At 41.8% G+C, this 16,414-nt stretch overlaps 1 protein-coding gene across 8 annotated transcripts in view; it reads left to right on the top strand.

Annotated features, from left to right (window-relative positions):
- The window catches only part of LOC144784710 (ATP-dependent translocase ABCB1-like), a 1,064,270-nt gene that overhangs the window by 1,006,417 nt on the left and 41,439 nt on the right, over window positions 1–16,414 (top strand). For all 8 annotated transcript variants that reach the window (XM_078663665.1, XM_078663668.1, XM_078663666.1 and 5 more), the window contains one exon: window positions 8,941–9,147. In XM_078663665.1, the coding sequence (XP_078519791.1) occupies window positions 8,941–9,147 (207 nt within the window). The remainder of the gene's footprint in view (window positions 1–8,940; window positions 9,148–16,414) is intronic.

Here is a 16,414-nt window from a genome sequence, read left to right as displayed (position 1 = left end):
GGTTCATATGAAGTCATGTAGTTTTTCAGCAATAGACCTGGTTTATTTAAGTGTGCAGAATTGTTGCCCGGATTATAGTAGGAATTCAGTTTTGGGGGATTTAGTGTGAGATGATGGAGGTTCATCCATATCTAAAGCCTTCTAAAAGCATGGGCTCAAGATAATATATCCTCTTTAGATGTGTCATCAACATAAAGGTAAAAGCAGATGCTTGATCAAGGGATCAGTGAGGTGTTTCAAGTAAAGGTTAAAAAACATTCAGGGAAGAATGAAGTTTTGGGGGAACATCTTCTTGCGGTTGTGTAGAATGCAAGAGAGTATTTGCACTGTGTGTTTTCCTAGAGATGATTCAACCCATTTTAAAACATTGCCACCTATTCCAATCCTTTCTCCAAGTTGAAGCAGTGCTGCATGGTTGACAGTGTCAAAAGCCATGGACTTGTCAAGAAGTAAAAGGAGAAAAACCTTTTACTACCTCCTTTGTATAAGATATGCGGCTTATCATTCAGGTTATGAGGCACAACCATTTCTGTACTACAGGGGTATCTGAAACCTGATTGACGGTCACAAAGTAGGTTTTTTCTTTTATATATTCTTCAAGTGGATTTAAAACACAAATTTGTAGATATCTAGGCATGAAGGTGAGGTTTACAATAGGGTGGAAATTGTTAAGTCCTTCTGGATCTGCATCAGGGTTTTTTCAACAAAGTCTCTGACCAGACATTCTCTTTCTTCAATTGACCTCAGGAAGTGGTTTTAGTGCACAGGAGCAACAAGGGAATTCGGCAATGGTCTCGCCAGTCCACTTGAAAGAGGGGTTTCAGGCCCAACTAGTTATTTTATTAAAAGGTCCAGGTTCGAGCTCATCAGGAATAGTGCTAATTTGTATGCAGTTGGATCATGGATTACTTCTCAGGGAAGGTTAAATTCTCCTAGGAAAGTTTTGATTACAACTGGATATTTGTTCTCTCTGCTAAGAATTCCATCATATTTTCAGTAAATAGAAGATTGGCCCCATTTGTATGATATATGGTGTGTGAGATTGTGGGTAGCACATCTGATGTTCTCACTTTGACTGACAGGCATTGGAATGGTGAGGGTTTTTGTATTCATATACTTTAACATTTGATGGAAGATGTGTGAATGACAGCTACATTGACTCCAAATGTATCTATCTGGTCCATGAAGAAGATCTTATGGTCCATAGGGATGAGTAAGTCAAGGACCAGTTGGAATGAGCTTGATGGCTGGTTTCCATTAGGAATAGTCAGTCAAGGTTTTTAGAGGCAATCATATCTGCATCTACATCAGGATGTGTTGTAATGTGTATCCAATCCAATGTAGGGAGGCTATTCCTGGAAAGGAGAGAGTCAGGGAAAGAAAAGTTTGGCTATTCAAATAATTCTGGGAGGTCTTCCTCTTTGGAAGATGATGGACTCACACAAAGTGTAGTGTATCTACACTTGTGTAGAAGACAATTCAGTATAAATATTTCAATGTTGGCGCTGAAAGAATTGATACTTAGGTGAGGCTTTAGGGCATTAGTGAGTTGTTCTCTGATCACTGAGCTTTTAACCTGAACTGTAAGGTTTTTGGAACGGTTAGTTTCATGGAGAAGGCCTCAGGTGTTTATGCTGAGTCCGTGGTTGAGTATGACAGGGTAATATCATTGACAATGGCTCTTTTGTAACATGAGGAGAGAGCCATGTGATTTGGTTCGTGAGGTAGGGGTTATACTGGAGGTGAAAGAGGGACTATGTTCCAGTGAGGAAAGGGAGTCTTTAAATTGTGCGCTTGAATTTGATAGAGATTGCATTTTGAATGTAACCAGATATTTTTTATTTTTTATTAGTGAACTTGAGGCAGCTTTAATTTAGGAGAACTTGGACTTAATGTACGATGTTAAGGTAACTTTGTCGGTGTTCGCTGGGCTTTTACATATACAACTGGGTTGTCATGTGATTGATGACAGAGCTGATTGTAGTTACGGAGGGAAAACTGGTAAAGGAGTAGCCCTTGCTCTGTAATCAATCTCTTTGAACATTAGGCTACAGGGTGATGATACTACCCCTGTGATGTTCTCAGTAGGGTGGCAAAAGAATGGGTAATGCATGACCACAGAGTAATAGGGTTGAGTGCAGAGGCTTGTTGGGCAAGAGATAAATGAGGGTCAAGTGATTGTTTTTAAAGGTTGATGTGGTTACAGGGTGAGGCAGAGTCGATTGTGGTGATATGCAAATTATGTACCTAAAGTAGTGCTTTGAAATGTCAGATACATTGGCTAAAGGTGATGTCCATAGATTGAATCATGACCTTACCAATATTAAAGGTGGAGATGGTGACATTGTCTTTGAATTGTTTGGTAGAGGAGATCGAAAGCTTTCACTCCATGGGGTATTTTCCTGGATTATGAGATCTTGACTTTACTCCTTAAGGTTTCAGTTCAATCGGAGGATGTTGTGGATCAAAAGGTGGAGGTCTGTCTTTAGTGACTCTTTTGTATGCCATTGTATTGGTCTGTGATAAAAAAGGATGAAAACATTTGTGTATAGGCTCTGGCTTATCTGTTGTAAATAGTCATGTAGAGAGAGGTATTCACTGATTTCCATCATGTGAACCAGGGCTGGAGTAGAGGGACAATCTTGTGGGGAGACATAGAGTGTGATCGAGACTAGAAATGCTTATATAATTAGTGGTTTTGAGGGAGGGAATCAGAGTAAGAATTGAGTACAGATGTGCTGCTAGACTCCTATTGAGCTAGTGTAAAGGAGAACCTGACTTTGGTCTTGTTAATATTGCATGGGGACTAATTTCTTTGTTTAGTTATTTCATCTAATTAGCCTCAAGGCACATTATTTTATTTTCCTGAATGTCTTAACAATGTCTTTACTTCAGAGAGAAGCTTCAGGTCTTGAGAGGGTATATTGGGAGGGGCTCTATCTGCGAAGAGATTTCAACTACATAAAAAACATGGGAGAGGTGCTGTCACAATGAGACTATTGCCCTACTATGGCCATTCCTGGTGTGATTTGAGAAAGTAAAACTTGGAGCACAATGTTTCTGAGATGTGCGATGTAGACTATCCCCATGACTAAAGACTTAAACATGGTCAACTTGAAAAAGAAGATTTGTAAACTCCCTCCCTGCATTGTTGTAAGAAATTGGGTTATTAGTTCAGGGGTGAGAGCCCCATACAAATAATGAACACAGTGCTTATCAGGGTGAACCAAAAAGGACACTAAATAACAGCAATCTTTGTCAGAGGAAGGCATAAACCAACCCTAAATTAACCTGTGCTCACCCCTGTGGTAGCTTGGCACTGAACAGTCAGGCTTAACTTACAGGCAATGTGTAAAGCGATCGTGCAACACCATCAGTGATAAAGTCAAAAATATCACACAAAAAATATCCATGTTAGACAAATAGAGCAATTTTCAGTAAGTACAACAAGACCAAAATGACAAAAATCCAATCAGCAGAACAGTTAAATATGCAGGTTTAAAGATTTCAGTGAAAATAGCACCATAAAAGATCAAAGCACCAACTGTAGATTTTTGGTCACTCTGGACAAGGACAAAGTCACAAGTTCAGGCAAACCACAATGGAGTGCAGGCCGGCTATCGGGACCCAGATAGGCCTGTTGAACAATGTACCTTAAATCCTGGAGTATTGCAAGGATCTGTGTCGAGGATGCATCATGCTACTGAAGCAATGCATCTGTTCAGAGGTGCTGCGAGGCTAAGGTGCGAGATCCTGCATCTTTGTTGAATCCTGTTGGTGAGGGCTTGTGATAAGAAGTCTGCCTTTGAAGACGCATCACGTAGTCGGTGCGATGCATTGATTCCAAGGAGCTGCAAGGCTGCAATGTGGAGTCTGTCATTGAGGCTGCTGTCAACAAGGCATGCGAGGGCCTGTGCTGAGGATGAGTTGTGCTGTGACTAGTCCAAATGGGATGATGGGCTGTGATTCAAAGCAGAACTTTGCGGAGGTAGTGATCCACGTAGCAGTGGTGATGCATCCGTTCTGCTCGGCGTTGTGCCACTGAGCAGAGTAGAAGCATCGGTTCTGCTGGATCCACAGAGAATAGCAGAGCACCTTAGGCCCACTTCCAAGGGTGCAGGACTGGGGTGGCACCACTTGGGAGCATAGAATCACAGCGGCAGAGTCCAGGTGCTAGGGTCCAGTTTGTTGGAACCTTCTGTCTCTGAGGCTCAAGTCAGGAGGCCAGCTAACTAGCCATTGGAGTCACTCTCTTTGTCTTGAGTTCAACAGATACAGGTCTCGTCCTTCTCACCCTGGTAAGAAGGTTGTAGGCAGCAGGTCAGCAAAGTAGAGCAGCAGTCCTTCAGAGCAGTAGTCCTTCTAGCAGCACAGTAGTCCCTCTTCCTGGAAGAGTATCTACACGTCCAAAAGTTTATAGAAGAGTTGGTATCTGAGGACCAATATTTATACCCAGTTGTGCTTTTGAAGTGTGGACTAGCTTCTAAAGGCATGTATTTGTAGTACATGGGTACCCTGCCTCCTTGGCTCCAGATTACTTAGAGGGGGTATGCAGCCCTTTATCTGGAGGTAGGACACATCACATTCAAGTGTAAGTGCGGCTGGGCCCAGCTCCTCTCTTCCATCCTGCCAGTTATGGCCCATCCAGGCACAACTATGCTCCCCATTGTGTGGCTTCATAGGAAGAATACACAAAGCTCAACTGTTAACTACACCCAGTCATGTGACCTAGAGATATGCTGCATGAATAAATGGCCGAGGCAGTTAAATGTCAAATTCTTAAAAGTGGCATTTTCAAAACTGTAATTTAAAATCTGACTTCATCACAAGTTAGGAGTTTACATTATAATTCCCAAAACACCAAAATATGAACTGACTACCTGCTTCCATTTGGAAATCACAGCTTAAGAAATATAATAAGGTAACTCCAAGGTTGTCCTATTGGATAGGTAGGTCTTGCAGAGTAGTAAAAAATGAATGTAGTAGTTTTTCAATACCAGGACATGAACAACTAAAAAGTACATGTCCTACAGTTTAAATACATTGTACCATGCCCTTTGGGCTGTCCAAGGCTTACCCTAGGTGTGACTAACATGTGTTAAAAAAGAAGGATTGGGCATGGCAAACATTTTATTTTGTGAGATTGAAATGACAGTTTAAAATCTGCACATATAGGCCACAATAGCAGGCCTGGGAAATTTTTAAAGTGCTACTTAAGTGGGTGCACAATCAGTGCTGCATGCCCCCCAGTAGTATTTAATCCACAGGCCCTGGGACCAGATATTGCCACTTTACTAGGGAATTACAGGTACATTAAAACATGTCAATTCATCCATGCTTTAATGCATACGCACTTTGGCACTGGTTGGCAGTGGTAATGTGCACGGCAACCCAACGCCACCAAATTGAAGTCAATAAACAGGAGGGTTGAAGGCAAAAAGGTAAGGATATAAACAAGGACAGGATGCCAGGTCTAACATATGTGCTTAACACTCTGGTAGCTTGGCCCAAAAAGCAGTCAGGTTTAACTTAGAGGCAATGTGTAAAGTATTTCTGCAGCACTGAAACAGTAAGAAACTGAAAATGCAACACAAATAGCATCTCAGTTTAAAGAAAGGGTAAAGTTTAGCAAACAAAATGGCACAAGACCAGCAAAATAAATAGAACCGGAGTTATGAATTTTTAACGTTCTGGGTGAATATAGTTCCAAAAACTCCCTGGTATCTGGTCGTGTTGGACTGGGTCAAAGTCACAAGTTCTGGCCAACTGCAATAAAATGTGGGTCAGAGTCAGGGACTAGGTTTGCCTGGATGCAAAATGTATCTTCAAAACTTTCACATTCACAAGAAAAACCTCAGCTGGTGATCAATATTGGCATGAGGACCTGTACGTCGCTTGAGTTTTGTGTTGATGGGAGATGCAGGTGGTCTCTGTGTGGTACAAAGATCAGGTTGCTGTTGGAACTTCAAATTGGGGTGGAAGACACAGTGACCATTGCTGATGCGAAGATTCCCAAACTTCTGAAGTTTCAACTGGAGCTTAGTTTTAAAGCCGCGGGTGTATTCTTTGCTTTGAGCCAAGGTCCAAGGATATGTGGGCCACCTTTTGAGGATCGGGATGCACTTCAGTAGAAGCCAGCAGCAGCGCTCAGGCAGGCCTAGTTAGTGCTGGTCAGCTTCAGAGAAGGCCTCTGGAAGCTTGTTGTGTCCCTGTAGCTCAAAAAGGAAGTTAGCCAACTTTCTATTGGAGTCACGTCTAGGGGTCCTGGGTTTAAGGCAAGCAGATCAAGTCTTCCTTTTTCAGACTGCATGGAAGTCCTCCTTCTGAATCTTCCACAGATCCAGAAGTGTTCTGATGAGAGGTTCTGAGGGTGCCATTCTTATTACCAGCGATACCTTTTGTATTGGGGACAATCTCTAGCCTACTCTCAAACTATTTCAGGACAGTTCTTCTGCAGTCCCTGGGTTTCTTGTGTTCTGATTCAAGGAAGAGCTGGCCAGACAGTTGGGCTGGACTGTTCCCATTGGATCAGGGTCAAAATTGGTTTGCATATGGCTGGGTTCAAACTGTGTTGTGCCATGGTGGGTGAAAAATTATGGATTGAGATGCGGCCCGCGCATTTGCCAGTGGCTGAGAGTAATTCAAGCATTACATCCATTAACTTTTTTGATGCCATAACTTTTTGAAAATGGTATTTTCAAAGTCTTGAATCTGAATTTACCAGAGGATATTTCAAGTGACTGGAAGAAGTATGTCTCTATGTGTTCCCAAAGGGGAAGTTTGGGAACACAAATACATGGAATAGGATACTCTGTGAGAGAGAGAGCCTTGCTACAGTAAAAACATGATTTTGAGAGTGTTTTACTGTCAGAGAATGGAAAACTGAAGTACACATGTCTTACTTTTCAAATGCTGTGCTCCTTGCAATAAGAACGTTAAGGCCTACCTTTCGGGGTGACTTCTACATTTTAAAAAGTAAGGTTTAGGCCAGGCAGAAGGTTTATTCTGTAGGTGAATATGGCAGTTTAAAACTGTACTACAGGTTGCCCTGGTAGGCCAGAGATGTGTTTTCCAGTGCTCCTTTAGTAGGTGGCACAATGAGTGCTGCAGCCCACAAGTAGCATTTAGTTTACTGGCCCTGGCTACATGAAGTACCACATAATAGGAACGTATAGGTTAATTAAATGTACCAGTCAAGTGTAGGTCAATTTTACTTTGTTTAGAAAAGAGAGCACAAACACTTTAGCACTGGTTAGCAAAAGTAAAGTGCAAAAGTATATCTGATGGGCCAGAACATCAGCAGCATGGCATGGCAAGTTCTGAACCTGATATATGAAACAATGACCGTGTTGGAATAAGATGTATGTTAAATAAAAAATATTCTTATAACTACACAAATGCTCAAACAATACACTTAAACATGGACATGAATCCAAAACACATGTAGGCCTGAACAGAACAATTATGTGGTCAATGCTATATTTACATAATAAAGAATGAAAATAAATCTTTCAACATAAATACAGGATGTCCCATAAGTGCTAAGGGCAAAAGTACTAATGCAATGCATAAATAGGTGACTATACAAGTACAAAACTCTCATAATTGCATTTTTCCTTAGTAAGACTGCCGTTGTAGCACAATTCATGTTCCCTCTCCCATGGCCTAATGCTCATATGTCCATAAATGTCCAGCAAGGAGAAATTACTGTGCAGGCAACAACAACAATATTCAACGACGTTTTAACCCTCTTAAAAGGTGTGTAATTCCATTTTTGATACTGGAGTCTTCATCAGGACTGGGTATGGAACAACCTAGAGTCAAAGAAATTATTGTAAGACCTCCAGAGGCCACAGCGTGTCCCTCTAAGGTACTGGGTACTGGATTCAGTGGGTGTCCAAGAATGACAGACTCCCACAAAGATGATTCCAAAATAAACTGTTAGTTGTGCGTTGCTTAATTCATTCGCATTACAGATTAGAGCCCCTTGCAGTTACTGGAAATGCCCGCCCAGTGGGAATCAGATTCAGTGACGCACAACTGTTTTATTCTCAGCATTTTCTTTATATTGCTTTGTGAACAGTGAGGTCTTGAAATGTATATTCTGTACCTAAATTAACGCTATTAATCAAAATGTAATTTCCTTGAATTTTTTACTCAAAATTTATGTTTATACAAAGTAGCAGAGTACATATTTCTACCGTGCTGTTTAAAGCCATTCATTTCACATTTGAATTATGTAAGTGTTTGTTGCTCGAATATTAATTTACCTTGAAAAAAAACAAAAGAAAAGAGGCGTTCGACAAAACAGGAACAGTTGGTTTAATTAAACACTGTCAATACTGTTATCGATTCAGGTTGAATATCCATTGTCAAAGATTCATTTTTATATCTGTTTCTATTTCTCTCTGGTGTTTTTAATAATATTTTGTAATTATTGTCTGGTATGTACATTCTGATGATGTTTAAATTCATAAAAAAAGATATAGATAAATACTTCCCCTTGGTGTTTCCTTTTCAGTACTGCTGAAGTTTTATGGTTTGATTGATTCGCAAAAAGCAGTGGATATTGACTTGCCAAGAGTTGTTTTTAAAACAGCCAATCTCCCTGGACCATTGTGGAGTTGCTGCACTTATCAGAGGGACTGACCTGAGTTTTCTGTTCACGTGTTTGTCTGCCCATTACGTGCCACCCCACTTGTGACCTTTCACTCAGTAACATAAGGCCTAGCTCTCAGCGCCTGCCTGACCACGTATTTCTGATTTGGGGTGGAAGAAGTTCATGACGGGCAAATTCGTTGATAGAGATGCAATTTTTGTTCTTACATATGAATGTATCATTATACACATGACATTGATTTTAATAATATTAACATGTTTATTGGAGTGGTCAAAACTAGCTGGGTCCTAAAAGGAACATTTGTTGTTTTCTCTATCCAGTTTGCAGATGGGATTGACACAACATCCTTGAACTTGCAGTGGTTCAGGTCACAGTTAGGTATTGTGTCTCAAGAACCAATTCTGTTTGACTGCAGCATTGCGGAAAATATCCAGTATGGAGACAGCAGCAGAATTGTGAGTCAGGAGGAGATTGAAGAGGCAGCCAAAGCAGCAAACATTCATAGTTTCATTGAAACTCTTCCCGAGGTAAATGTAATTTATTATAGTAATCCAGCTGTTACAAAAAAAAGAATAACATGTTTCTATTCATTATGTTTTAATTGAAATGTACAATTTCAAAGCAGTATACATGTTACTGCAAGACTTTCCATTTTTTATGTAGATGAGTGAAGAGTAATGATTTTGAACAATTTTGATCCTTATGATAATATTCCAGCATCTTCTTGAGACTTTCAAGGTCATTGGTTTAATTTCATAATTCAAAAGTGTGCGATTGATATTACAAATACCTTTGCTAAAGTGGTAGGACCTAAGAAACAAAATACCTTATTGGTATCACTTAGCAAATACATTTAAAAATAACTTTGCAAATACAACAAATGCACCTGTTGTCGTGTCAGATCTTGGATGTGTTTATTGATAAGGGTTGCTATAATTCACAATAGTGTTTGCAATAACAAGTAAATTACTGTGGCATTTTATACGGTTCCAATGTTGATTGCTCCAACACAACAAGTTAGTAGTCTACCAAACTTATCATTTACTTTTGGGCTCATATACGTTCACCACTAAAGGCTCAAATTAATTTTGGGTATTCATTAAAAATTCTCAGCCAATTTCAGTAATGCTGTTAACCGATAACTATCTTGCAACACAATATAAATGTAAAGTTACCTTTATATTTTTAAAATCCTATGTGAAAAGTGCCTACGCAGGTTTTTATGGACACAATATTTTTGTGATTGTTTGAACTTGGGTTACTGTTTGACTGGGGTGTGAGCCCTGGTCAAGCAGCAATCACAATCCTAGTCATGGTAAGGTGCAGGCAAATCCTAAATTAACCTGTGCTTACCCTCTTGTAGCTTGGCACAGAGCAGTCAGGCTTAACTTAGAGGCAATGTTTAACCCCTTCGCTGCTAGGCCTTTTCCCCTCCTGTGCTAAGGCTTTTTTTGGCGTTTTGTGGTAGTGCGCGCTTAGGCCCTTGTAACTTTTTGACCACATAAAGTATCCACGCCAAATTTGCGTCCTTTTCTTCCAACATCATGTGGATTCTAAAGGCACCCAGGGTTTGTGGATTCCCTTGGAGGGGTCCCAGAAATTAACCAAAATATAGTGATTTTTTTGTTTTTTTTCAGAAAAGTGGGAAAAACGGGCTGCAAATGAAAGCCTCTGGGTGAAAATGATTATCAAAAAAGGGTTTGTGGGGCTGAAATCTCCAATTTCTCAGCTTTTAGGGAATGACAGTCTTTTGTCAGATAACCGACATTTTTCACACCGTTTTGGCATTTTTCTGGGACATAGCCTATTTTTGCTATTTTTAGAGCTTTCCACCTCCTTCCAGTTAATGGTAGAAATGAGTTTGAAAGCAATAATGGATCCTGGAAAGCTGTACATTGTCAAAAAGTAGACAAAATTCTGAATTCAGAAAGGGGTCATTTGTCTAAATCCATGAAGGTTTCTTTATAGAAACTAACAGTTAAATATTGGAATATTTGAAAATTTGTGGAAAAAAACAGCCTTTTGTCTCAACGTTTTCACCAATAACTTTTTCTAATTTTGACAGCTCTTGGAAAGCAATATACCGTTACATCCGTTAGACCTTCCTAGTTGTGGGGATATATAGGACTTGTAGTTTCACCAAGAACCCGACGAACCCAGATCCAAAAACTGAGCAGCAACTTGCAATGGTATTTTTTCATTTACTGGGTATAGAGCACTTTGTCTTGGAAAATGTATACATGGACAAATCTGTATGAAAGACACCTATGTATTTCTGAATTGGGTACAAATTATAGAGTTCAGAAACAGTATATAATTGCACATTTTCAAAATTGGGAATACTCATACTAGCATGAGAATTATTGGTCATTTTTCAAAAAGATTTTTTTTTACACAATGTCTTTCATTGAAAGGGAGAAATGCATGAAAGATTAATTGGTAATAACAGTTGATTTACAAATCTGAATTACCCCAAGTCTCCCGATAAAAACGGTACCTCACTTGTGTGGGTCGGCCTTGTGCCTGCGACAGAAAACGGCGCAAAATGCAACGTGGTCACACCTAAATTTTGCAGTTACAAATTGACCCTTTTTTGGCAAAGTGCCTACCTGTAGTTTTTGCACCCTAGCTCTGCCGGCACCTAGGGAAACCTAGCAAACCTATACATTTTTGAAAAGTAGACACCAAGTGGAATTCAGGATGGGGTGACTCGACTGCCTAGCACCAGGTTTTGTTACCCAGAATCCCTTGCAAAGCTAACAATTTGTAAAAAAAAAACCAAATTTTCCTCACATTTCTGTGGAGGAAAGTTCTGGAATATGCGTGGATCAACAAATTTCCACCCACCCAGCGTTTCCCCAGGTCTCCCGAAAGAAATGGTACCTCACTTGCGTGGGTAGGCATAGTGGCTGCGACACGAAACAGCGCAAAACGCAACGTGGTCGCACCTCAATTTCCCAGTGAAATCTTGTGCTCTTTGGACAAAGAGACTACCTTTTGTTTTTGAGCCCTAGCTCTGCCAGCACCTAGGGAAACCTAGCAAACCTATACATTTTTGAAAAGTAGACACTCAGGGGAATTCCGGATAGGGTGGCTCGACTGCCTACCACCAGGTTTTGTTACCCAGAATTGCTTGCAAAGCTAAGAATTTGACAAAAAAAACAAATTTTCCTCACATTTCTGTGGTGGAAAGTTCTGGAATCTGCGTGGATTAACAAATTTCCAGCCACCCAGCGTTTCCCCAGGTCTCCTGAAAAAAATGGTACTTCACTTGCGTGGGTAGGCATAGTGGCTGCGACACGAACCAGCACAAAATGCAACGTGGTCGCACCTCAATTTCCCAGTGAAATCTTGCGCTCTTTGGACAAAGAGACTACCTTTTGTTTTTGTGCCCAAGCTCTGTCAGAACCTAGGGAAACCTAGCAAACCTATACATTTTTGAAAAGTAGACAACCAGGGGAATTCAGGATGGGGTGACTCAACTGCCTACCACCAGATTTTGTTACCCAGAATCCCTTGCAAATCTAACAATTTGTAAAAAAAAACACATTTTCCTCACATTTCTGTGGTGGAAAGTTCTGGAATCTGCGTGGATCAACAAATTTCCACCCACTCAGCGTTCCCCCAGGTCTCCTGAAAAAAATGGTACCTCACTTGCGTGGGTAGGCATAGTGGCTGTGACATGAAACAGCGCAAAACGCAACGTGGTCGCACCTCAATTTCCCAGTGAAATCTTGCGCTTTTTGGACAAAGAGACTACCTTTAGTTTTTGAGCCCTAGCTCTGCCAGCACCTAGGAAAACCTAGCAAACCTATACATTTTTGAAAACTAGACACCCAGGGGAATTCAGGATGGGGTGACTCGACTGCCTACCTCCAGGGTTTGTTACCCAGAATCCCTTGCAAATCTAAGAATTTGACAAAAAAACATATTTTCCTCACATTTCTGTGGTGGAAAGTTCTGGAATCTGCGTGGATCAACACATTTCCACCCATCCAGCGTTCCCCCAGGTCTCCCGAAAAAAATGGTACCTCACTTGCGTTGTTAGGCATAGTGGCTGCGACATGAAACAGCGCAAAACGTAACCTGGTCGCACCTCAATTTACCAGTGAAATCTTGCGCTTTTTGGACAAAGAGACTACCTTTTGTTTGTGCGCCCTAGCTCTGCCAGCACCTAGGGAAAACTAGCAAACCTATACATATTTGAAAACTAGACACCCAGGGGAATTCAGGATGGGGTGACTCGTCTGCCTACCCCCAGGTTTTGTTACCCAGAATCCCTTGCAAACCTAAATATTTGACAAAATAAACAAATTTTCCTCATATTTCTGTGGTGGAAAGTGCTGGAATCTGCGTGGATCAACAAATTTCCACCCACCCAGCGTTCCCCCAGGTCTCCCGAAAAAAATGGTACTTCACTTGCGTGGGTAGGCATAGTGGCTGCGACACGAAACAGCGCAAAATGCAACGTGGTCGCACCTCAATTTCCCAGTGAAATCTTGCGCTCTTTGGACAAAGAGACTACCTTTTGTTTTTGTGCCCAAGCTCTGTCAGAACCTAGAGAAACCTAGCAAACCTATACATTTTTGAAAAGTAGACAACCAGGGGAATTCAGGATGGGGTGACTCGACTGCCTACCACCAGATTTTGTTACCCAGAATCCCTTGCAAAGCTAACAATTTGTAAAAAAAACAAATTTTCCTCACATTTCTGTGGTGGAAAGTTCTGGAATCTGCATGGATCAACAAATTTCCACCCACTCAGCGTTCCCCCAGGTCTCCTGAAAAAAATGGTACCTCACTTGCGTGGGTAGGCATAGTGGCTGCGACATGAAACAGCGCAAAACGCAACGTGGTCGCACCTCAATTTCCCAGTGAAATCTTGCGCTTTTTGGACAAAGAGACTACCTTTAATTTTTGAGCCCTAGCTCTGCCAGCACCTAGGAAAACCTAGCAAACCTATACATTTTTGAAAACTAGACACCCAGGGGAATTCAGGATGGGGTGACTCGACTGCCTACCTCCAGGGTTTGTTACCCAGAATCCCTTGCAAAGCTAAGAATTTGACAAAAAAACACATTTTCCTCACATTTCTGTGGTGGAAAGTTCTGGAATCTGCGTGGATCAACAAATTTCCACCCACCCAGCGTTCCCCCAGGTCTCCCGAAAAAAATGGTACTTCACTTGCGTGGGTAGGCATAGTGGCTGCGACACGAAACAGCGCAAAATGCAACGTGGTCGCACCTCAATTTCCCAGTGAAATCTTGCGCTCTTTGGACAAAGAGACTACCTTTTGTTTTTGTGCCCAAGCTCTGTCAGAACCTAGAGAAACCTAGCAAACCTATACATTTTTGAAAAGTAGACAACCAGGGGAATTCAGGATGGGGTGACTCGACTGCCTACCACCAGATTTTGTTACCCAGAATCCCTTGCAAAGCTAACAATTTGTAAAAAAAACAAATTTTCCTCACATTTCTGTGGTGGAAAGTTCTGGAATCTGCATGGATCAACAAATTTCCACCCACTCAGCGTTCCCCCAGGTCTCCTGAAAAAAATGGTACCTCACTTGCGTGGGTAGGCATAGTGGCTGCGACATGAAACAGCGCAAAACGCAACGTGGTCGCACCTCAATTTCCCAGTGAAATCTTGCGCTTTTTGGACAAAGAGACTACCTTTAATTTTTGAGCCCTAGCTCTGCCAGCACCTAGGAAAACCTAGCAAACCTATACATTTTTGAAAACTAGACACCCAGGGGAATTCAGGATGGGGTGACTCGACTGCCTACCTCCAGGGTTTGTTACCCAGAATCCCTTGCAAAGCTAAGAATTTGACAAAAAAACACATTTTCCTCACATTTCTGTGGTGGAAAGTTCTGGAATCTGCGTGGATCAACACATTTCCACCCACCCAGCGTTCCCCCAGGTCTCTCGAAAAAAATGGTACCTCACTTGCGTTGTTAGGCATAGTGGCTGCGACATGAAACAGCGCAAAACGCAACCTGGTCGCACCTCAATTTACCAGTGAAATCTTGCGCTTTTTGGACAAAGAGACTACCTTTTGTTTTTGAGCCCTAGCTCTGCCAGCACCTAGGGAAACCTAGCAAACCTATACATTTTTGAAAAGTAGACACTCAGGGGAATTCCGGATGGGGTGGCTCGACTGCCTACCACCAGGTTTTGTTACCCAGAATCCCTTGCAAAGCTAACAATTTGTAAAAAAAACAAATTTTCCTCACATTTCTGTGGTGGAAAGTTCTGGAATCTGCATGGATCAACAAATTTCCACCCACTCAGCGTTCCCCCAGGTCTCCTGAAAAAAATGGTACCTCACTTGCGTGGTTAGGCATAGTGGCTGCAACATGAAACAGCGCAAAACGCAACGTGGTCGCACCTCAATTTCCCAGTGAAATCTTGCGCTTTTTGGACAAAGAGACTACCTTTAATTTTTGAGCCCTAGCTCTGCCAGCACCTAGGAAAACCTAGCAAACCTATACATTTTTGAAAACTAGACACCCAGGGGAATTCAGGATGGGGTGACTCGACTGCCTACCTCCAGGGTTTGTTACCCAGAATCCCTTGCAAAGCTAAGAATTTGACAAAAAACACATTTTCCTCACATTTCTGTGGTGGAAAGTTCTGGAAACTGCGTGGATCAACACATTTCCACCCACCCAGCGTTCCCCCAGGTCTCTCGAAAAAAATGGTACCTCACTTGCGTTGTTAGGCATAGTGGCTGCGACATGAAACAGCGCAAAACGCAACCTGGTCGCACCTCAATTTACCAGTGAAATCTTGCGCTTTTTGGACAAAGAGACTACCTTTTGTTTGTGCGCCCTAGCTCTGCCAGCACCTAGGGAAAACTAGCAAACCTATACATATTTGAAAACTAGACACCCAGGGGAATTCAGGATGGGGTGACTCGTCTGCCTACCCCCAGGTTTTGTTACCCAGAATCCCTTGCAAACCTAAATATTTGACAAAATAAACACATTTTCCTCACATTTCTGTGGTGGAAAGTTCTGGAATCTGCGTGGATCAACAAATTTCCACCCACCCAGCGTTCCCCCAGGTCTCCCGAACAAAATGGTACCTCACTTGCGTGGGTAGGCATAGTGGCTGCGATATGAAACAGCGCAAAACGCAACATGGTCACACCTCAATTTCCCAGTGAAATCTTGCACTTTTTGGACAAAAAGACTACCTTTTGTTTTTGCGCCGTAGCTCTGCCAGCACCTAGGGAAACCTAGCAAACCTATACATTTTTGAAAACTAGATACCCAGGGGTATTCAGGATGGGGTGAATCGTCTGCCCACCCCCAGGTTTTGTTACCCAGAATACCTTGCAAACCTAAAAATTTGACAAAAAAACATATTTTCCTCACATTTCTGTGGTGGAAAGTTCTGGAATCTGCGTAGATCAACAAATTTCCACCCACCCAGCGTTCCCCTAAGGTCTCCCGAAAAAAATGGTACCTCACTTGCGTGGGTAGGCATAGTGGCTGCGACATGAAACAGCGCAAAACGCAACATGGTCGCACCTCAATTTCCCAGTGAAATCTTGCGCTCTTTGGACAAAGAGACTACCTTTTGTTTTTGAGCCCTAGCTCTGCCAGCACCTAGGGAAACCTAGCAAACCTATACATTTTTGAAAACTAGACACCCAGGGGAATTCAGGATGGGGTGACTCGACTGCCTACCTCCAGGGTTTGTTACCCAGAATCCCTTGCAAAGCTAAGAATTTGACAAAAAAACACATTTTCCTCACATTTCTGTGGTGGAAAGTTCTGGAATCTGCG

Source organism: Lissotriton helveticus, chromosome 10 (genome assembly GCF_964261635.1).
Source record: "Lissotriton helveticus chromosome 10, aLisHel1.1, whole genome shotgun sequence".
Taxonomy (NCBI): Eukaryota; Metazoa; Chordata; class Amphibia; order Caudata; family Salamandridae; genus Lissotriton; species Lissotriton helveticus.
This window is presented reverse-complemented; position numbering and strand designations above follow the sequence as displayed.